The 8,047-nt window shown below is 29.1% G+C and overlaps 2 protein-coding genes and 1 long non-coding RNA gene across 4 annotated transcripts; 2 read left to right on the top strand and 1 right to left on the bottom strand.

The window, feature by feature from the left end:
* The first annotated feature begins 258 nt into the window (after positions 1–258).
* mRpL42 (mitochondrial ribosomal protein L42) lies at positions 259–659 on the top strand. The gene has a single exon (XM_085190613.1). It carries the CDS (start codon positions 259–261, stop codon positions 601–603), a length of 345 nt encoding a protein of 114 aa, XP_085046739.1. The 3' UTR covers positions 604–659.
* A 343-nt stretch (positions 660–1,002) lies between these two features.
* LOC146535866 (dual specificity protein phosphatase 3-like) lies at positions 1,003–7,653 on the bottom strand. 2 transcript variants are annotated; one of them, XM_085190611.1, is made up of 5 exons: positions 7,355–7,607; positions 6,576–6,653; positions 5,829–5,965; positions 5,172–5,398; positions 1,003–3,424 (listed from the first exon to the last, which is right to left on the bottom strand). In XM_085190611.1, the coding sequence occupies exons 1-5, from the start codon at positions 7,370–7,372 to the stop codon at positions 3,225–3,227; spliced, it is 660 nt and encodes a 219-aa protein (XP_085046737.1). In that variant the 5' UTR covers positions 7,373–7,607; the 3' UTR covers positions 1,003–3,224. The 2 variants fall into 2 exon arrangements, with proteins under 2 accessions (XP_085046737.1, XP_085046738.1); XM_085190612.1 differs by lacking the exon at positions 6,576–6,653 and having other exon boundaries at positions 7,355–7,653.
* Positions 4,663–7,590, top strand: LOC146535867 (uncharacterized). Its single transcript, XR_014878289.1, has 2 exons — positions 4,663–4,936; positions 4,989–7,590. It is a non-coding gene; the product is annotated as an uncharacterized LOC146535867 (long non-coding RNA).
* Positions 7,654–8,047: the final 394 nt, after the last annotated feature.

Genomic DNA, 8,047 nt, shown 5'->3' with positions numbered 1-8,047 from the left:
AATAAATATACATTATATAAAAATATTTATAATATTAATGTTATCTTTTCTATCGATCTTTCGTATTAATTTTAATATATTAAAAAAGATAATTCGATTTTAAAACTTAATTTTACCTTTATTTTTCAACACAATGACATTTAGCATTTGTCAGATTTTTTATTTTGACATTGGATTTCATAATTTAGTTAGGTTCGTCTTTTAGGTTATTTGTTGTACTTATCATCTAATATTTGACTTAATCACCGTTTAAAAACGATGTCGTACTTGCTCCGTAATTTCGCATGCAAACCAAAAGATATTTTTATTCGAAGCTACAATAAAATAGTTATTACCGACGATGGTTCTACGATAGTCGCACTACATCAAGAAAAAGAGTTTCCTTATGAGCTTTCCAGGCCTCTACCAGAACAACCGAGAGAAGATGATGGTGTACTTAGAATGAGCGATTATAATGAAGTCAAACGAGTATTCAAAGATATGAAACCAGAGATGGCAAGGCAGCAGCTTGCTTCTCTCACACTAACAACGACCCATCGATGGTTCCCTAGAGCACGAGATAAGAAAGCAAAAAAGACTGAAATGAACCGACCATTCTTATAAAGTAAATAAATATCACATGTAGCTTAATAATAAGGGAATAAATTAGTCATTACTCATTCATAGTGTTTTTTTTTAAAATTTAATCTGGGGTAAATGAGTAATAAGCATTATTTATTTAATTCACTTCCATTTTGGCCTACCTAAATGTCGGTCATTATTTTTATAATTTCTTTTACAATTCAATATATGAGATAAACAGGTCTTTATAAATTGTTGAGGCTCATGATAGGATACTTAATTTTCAATTTTAATTTTTAATTTTTAAATTAATTTTCATTCTTATTCTTATATGGCTAATGGGATATTAAAAATAAATAATTTGTTTCCTGATGCGTGTGAGGTATGTAGGGTATGTTAAATGAATGCATCATATATGTATGTTAAAAGAAAAAACACAAGTCATATAAATAATTTTATTTCAATAAATAGTAATATAATAGATTTACATTTTTAACATGCTATGTACCTAACACTAGATGTATTTGTGATCATTAATTATGAAGACTAAAAATAATCTAAGGTTTTTTATCTAATATGTGGCAACAGTAACAATTATATTGGACTCATTTCATCCCCTTGCATTTAAAAGATTGTCTACAATATTTATCACAGTAACAAACAAATTATATGTAAATAAAAATATATTTCTTTAAATTAAAATATTTAAATTTTTGACAGTACCACTAAGTTCTAACAAATTATAATGCTACATAAGGCAACAGATATAAGATTTTAAATACACAAGCTACGACAACTATTTTACAAAGTATCTTTTAATAACATTAAAAATATATTTCAAAAAATAAAGAAAGAATAACTCTTATAAAATACACATTCCATTTTTAATATCACAACATTTGCCTCCTCTGGTACTTGAATATTGCCCCTGATAACTTTAAAAACTACCTCAAGTCACAAATTTTAATATAGTAATAGTGTAATATTAAATTATTAAAATAAAATATTTCCCATTTCAATAAACTTTACAATACAATCTACAATTTTTATAAATTATTATATTTATTAGCTAAATCAATAAAAATATTTCACTCTTGCAAAAATTTAATGTATTTGGAGATAATGGAATCTATAAATAAATCATACAGAAGCAAGTGAACTATCACCATATGGATCATTATTTGGAAAATTCAATAAACCATATTATCGTAATAATACCTATAAATTTTGATAAAAAATAACATATTATAAAAGTACATAGTTAGAACCACTTTATTATACACAAAAGCTATTAAAGTCCTTTTTGAAAAAAAATAAAATATTGCTATACTTGATTTCATATGATTCAAATAACCTATTTATATTAAATACATGTATGTATATACAAATCATAAAAGCCTCATTGCTAGTCAATGTTGGACCCAACCTAATGTGCACTTTTAATTACCATTAATGCTCATGAAGGTATAGAGACACTCAAAGACATCAATTAGCATATAAGTGGTGTTAAATGAAATAAAGTTAAATGCCATCATTGAGTATAGCCATTAATTACAAAATTAAAATGGTAATTGTATATATTTATTACTTTATGTATATAAGCATGATTTATATATTTCATAAACTAAGCTGTTAAATATATTATTATTTAATGTCATGGTCTAAGCTGTTAATTATATTATTATATCTTAAAGAAAAGTGAAAGCAATTTTAATAGTCAATGAAATAACGACATCAGAAATAGAAATAAGAACATTACAAATGTTGTATGTAGCCAAAATTTCAAATTGGCATCAAAATGTCAATCAATAGGTGTTAAAAGTATTTGTGAATCATTGCTTTAAGGTCTGCCAACAACTTAAATATATCTTTTATTATTATCGTCCAATAAATTAACTTTTACTATCTTCTTTGAGACAATCATACACTTGCCATATTAACCAGTCTTGAAAAAGGTTTAAATGAAATAATTTTGAAAATATTTATAGTTCAAAATATATTTGTGGAGATCATCATTGCTTTTGTTTTCTATCTTGTAATTTTATTATACAATTCGTTGATTTATTGATATGTCTAAAATTAAATGTATAAAGTTTTCCTTACAGTTTTCATTTAATGAATATAACAATTATTGATCTATTTTAATATTGTTGTTTCACAACTATAAGGCTAAATTGTTGTACTATAGTAGAACTTATATAATTTGTTCATTGGAAGCAAACATCTTAGGTTAGAATGGCCACTTTACAGTGTATTTCATGTTTAGTCTATCATTACACAAATAACATACATTACAAAAATAACAATAGTTTTATCTATCCATAGAAAATAAAATTGATGGCACACGAGATTAACAATCCATAACAAGTACTACATTTGAAAAATACATTACGTATATTTTTTTTGTCTATTGGAAGAATTTACCGATTGCGTACAGTCGCAATAAATTTATATTCATAACAAATAAAAGCCAAAACACCCAAAATGTAACAAATAAGTGTAGAGTTTTAAAACTGTCTCTAAAATGTCGAAATGCCGTTCAGTTTGTACCGAGAGTGTTAGTATCGGCTAGTGTAAGCTCGGTCAAGGCTGCGCACGCGCAAGCGCGGGTGGCCGATCTCGAGGGCCAGGCTGTAAAGGGGCGCGGCGGCGGGGGTTGTATGTCAGCGCACGCGGGAGAGGCGCAGCTCGCGGTCCAGCTCCTGCAGCTGGCGGATAAATCCGTCGTTGGGGTGGATGTCGCGCCGCGAACGCACCAGCGCCAGCGCCTCGGGCAGCGTCATACCCCGCTTAATCATCAGGAAGGCGATCGCGCACGTCGCCGACCTTGACACGCCCATCATACAGTGCACAAGCACGCGACCTGTAATATTAACCTACATTTATATTTGATTTATTATTATTTTATTGTATGTATATAGATAAAACCTCAGTTTTCCATTTCCTGCTCAATTTCAAGACATTGACATTGCATCTTTAGTGGCGGAAATTAACGCTCAAAGCTCAATGTCAGTCGTGGCGACTGTAAACAGGACTGGTTGTGGGTTTGAACCCACTCGAGGTAATGCAACACAAACTGCGGCGTTGAGTTCCGCCACTCAACACGCACTTCCTCCAGAATTCGGCATAAAATGAAGAAAAGTTTCTTAAATCTACGCTCCGCTAAATTAATTTACATATTTCATATAAATTTCTTTACTAATAGTGTAGCAATAGCATTGAAGTTTAATTTTTCAGTAGCATTGAAGTTTAATTTTTTTAATATTATGTTTTCCAATTGTTAAAGTTCATTTATTTCTCCTATACATAAAGTTATAGGGTTTCAATAATATTATGATTTTAGAATGATCCGCGTGACACATTTTATCATGTTTACTTTGAACTTTCGTAATTAACAGCAGCTAATTACTGAATTAGTAAATTCAGTTAAATATTTACATTACAGATTCACTATTTATAAAATACTAGCGGACGCGCGCAGCTTCGCTTGCGCATTTAGGGGTGAATTCTAAAAAACCATGAAACACATGTTCAATTAAATATTTTTAAGAGTCTAAATTTCAAATTTTATAATAGTCGGTGGCGTTTTAAAGATTTTTCCATACAAACTTTCAACCCCTTATTTGCACCCTTAGGGGGTGAATTCTAGAAAACTATGAAACATGTGTTCAATTGAATACTTTTAAGAGTCTGAATTTCAAATTTTATAAAAATTGGTGCCGATTTAAAACAATCTATACAAACTTTCAACCCCTTAGTTGCACCCTTAGGGGGAGAAATCTAGAAAACGATGAAACACGTGTTCAATTAAATACTTTTAAAAATCTAAATTTCAAATTTTATAAAAATCGGTGCCGATTTAATTTTTTTTCCATACAAACTTTCAACCCCTATTTCGCCCCTTTAGGGTTAAAATTTTTCAAAATCCCTTCTTAGTAGATGTCCAGATTACAAAAGCAAACATCTGTCCAAATTTCACGTTTCTACTTTCAGCGGTTACGGCTGTGCGTGCGTCTTACCTCAGTCAGTGAGGACAAGTCCTTTTATATATATAGATAAATTTAATAATGTTATATTATTTATAGTCTTATAATTGTTCGAAACATAATATTCATATAAAGCTCCACCCTACGTAGTTGTACAAAGCACGATCGCATCGCGAGCCTTGACCTAAATCAGAATACATGCAAGGCACGCAAAAGCCATTTTATGCATGACACAGTTTTATATACATCAAAAATAGACTTAATCGTGTGTCATTTGGAAACTTAAATATATGGAAAAACCTGAAACTATCACAGTAATAACATACTGTGATAGTTGTACATCACAAACAATGATACGCAATATGCTACATATGCTACGCAATATGTACGTAGATAAAAATCAGTATACGCAATATGCTACATATTGCGTAGCATATGTAGCATATTGCGTATACGGTATGTAAAATTCCAGGTTTGATTTCCAGTCGTAAGATTAATAATTATATTTAAATTAAATTAATTTTCACCTATGAGTTCATAGCACTGGATTTTCTCCATCCACTTTGCGATATAGGGCACATATATAAAGAAAAATAAAATCTTAATAGAGAAGTAAAAAATTACCTCCTCTAGAAATTCCCTCATCAATAAAATTGGCTGCAATATTAAAATATTTCGATATATCCGTAGTAGGCAGATCCATCAACTGGAAACCCCTGTAACGGATTCCTGGACAGTCCCGATAATAAAGATGGTCGGTATCTACTTGTGTGTAACGTTTACCCTCTGCGGTGTTTAAAACATAGTTGATACTCATACGACGGAGGAACGCTTTGTCTTTTGCTGCAACCCTATGCGAAATAATTGATATTAGAGATATTCTACTCTTAAACTACACTTACAAACACAAACAAATAAGTCACTTATCACTCAGTCAGCAATAAGAAGAATATAACAAATAATTAATAATTTTAAATCAACATCAAACTATTTTTATTTGTTTGTTCTTAGAACTGTATCCTTCAATAAAAATGTTTCAAGTTACATACAGAATATAATACTCATATAGACAATAGTATTTTTTCTCTTATGCACTTACAATAACTTAAACTTTAAAAAATATTTAGTAATAGAGGCCAATTTATATTTTCATTTCTTTGCTCTGGCGTCGAGGCAAAGCGCAAAGTGGGGAATATTGTATCGGTTTTAGGGAACACTAGGTTTCTTCTGCCTACCCTGCTGTATACAGCTTGAAGCTAAAAAGAATTAAAAAAAACTTACGCATCTCCAACATATAGTCCAGGATAAACTTCATTCACATCAGGAGTGGGACTGTAAGTGACCCCAACACTAGTGTAGGGTCGGGAACGGAAAGATGACAGAGAACTAAGCACTGAAGACTGTGGTGACCCATAACTCTGCACATGACATTTATATTTAATACATGCACACAAAACTTGACCCATTGCAATTAGTAAAAACACTCAGTGTAAAATAAATTGCTTTGCATGTTATTATGTTTAGTTCAATTGTTTATAATATTATTATCACTGCCACAGTATGTAAATAATGTACCACAGGATATATACAAGTAATGATAATATTATATGCAAACATATATAAAACTTAATGGATATTGAAATTACTTTTTTATACTTTTACATTTTAACATATAAAAAAATTGCCATCTATTAAAATATACCCATATATTAGTATTATATGCTTAAGTAGTTTTTTTGGACAGGAATAAATATGCAAAGTTGACTGCCAACCTTCACTAGTTGGAGAGGCACTTTAAGAAAGAGAAATAGTTTTTTAATTTTAGCAAAATAATGAAAATGTTTAAGCTTTACTATAACATTTTATTATAATTAAGCAAATAATAAGCTATTATATAATAGATCACAGCACAAACATTTCAAACAACTTCAATAAAAAAAATATTTTATTAATTTCACTGAAGTTTATAATTATTAAAATTATGTACAGGTTTATCAAGGAACTCATCAGAAGTTAAAAAATAAATACCATTAATGTCCTTAGGTTGGGTTCTAGTCGTTTTTCTTTAGCCACAGAGTATGAATGATATCTCGGATAAAGTGCATACTGTCAATAAATTATATTAGTTCCAATAAAAAGCCTATTATGTATTTTAAAGTAAAAATATAATATTAGTGAAGCTTTTCAGATTATCTTTAAAAAGTTACTAATAAAGCATATAACAACAAATTCATTATAAGTTCTGGTTTTTTAATTGACATAGTGTAGCAAAATTTATTGTTTTATAAGACATGTGTGTGAGAAGTTAAATAATGAGTAATGTAATAGTATATTTATACTAGACAACATATAAATAAAAATATTGTGACTTATTTACATTATATACAGAAACTAATTATTGTATATGTAATAAAATTGTATATGTATAAGTTACTTATAAAATAATTTTAAGACGCAATAGTAGTAAACAAAAATAATCAATATAAAAATTTTACAATGTATAAAATAATAATAATCTATGGGCAGTTAGATAAAAATCAGTAATGGATTTAAAACGTATATATGGTCTTTAGTATTAAAAAAACGATACTAGAGTATTAAATTACGTCTCAGAAAGACGATATGCTTCCTTTAAATGGACCACACCGGTAACCTTGAATGAATGACTATTATGATTCAAAAATAGCTACCGTCAGATAGGTAAATTCTATTTATAAGTTATTTTAAAAATATTCTTATACCTCAAATGTTTTACAACACACGAAAATCAATATAGTTATAAATAGAAAAAAATACAATTTACTTACAGAATCCCTGTAGTTCATTTTAATAAATCTGTCAACACAGTGTACGTTTAATTAAATTATTGCGCAAGTAATGTTTAACGTAATTGCAATAAAGTTTATACTTTACGCAATTAGACTTAACAGCCGGAGCATAGATGAATGAGGGTACACAACAATGAACTGGTTTTAGCAATATGAAATATATAAAAATCGGTAATCTGTAATTCGGTGTAGCTGTCACAACTGCCAAAATAAAATGACAATTAATTAAAATAAAGTCAAAATATAAGCAACAGACAAACAATAATTTCTCAAAATAAGAACAGGTTACATACGATATGTTTTATTTATTTATAACAGTATGTACCTACGTACGAATGGGATTATATTTTTTTATAATTTCATAAAAATAAGATAATGAATAGGATACACTGCTTATAATAAATTAAGGAGTTCTCACGTTTCTTTGTTGTCTGTGTATTGATTATTACTGTCGTTTTATTGTAATGTCTTTCAATAATAGACACAACGGAAAACAGTCTGAAATTAATCATGACATTATATAAATTAATTTACGTTTAGCTTTTAGTAAGCTATTGAGACCAGCCGTAAGAGTTTTTAATAAATATGGAGAAAAGTTTATCCTGGGCGATAATCATTTAAAATTTTGAATAGAATTGAATTGAATTCTTGGTGTAAGGCGTTTTGATTTAA

This window comes from Heliconius melpomene, chromosome 10 (genome assembly GCF_056956725.1).
Source record: "Heliconius melpomene rosina isolate 202511_hmr_F chromosome 10, ASM5695672v1, whole genome shotgun sequence".
NCBI classification, from domain to species: Eukaryota; Metazoa; Arthropoda; class Insecta; order Lepidoptera; family Nymphalidae; genus Heliconius; species Heliconius melpomene.
Note: the sequence above shows the minus strand (reverse complement) of the source record. Positions and strands in the feature narration are given on the sequence as shown.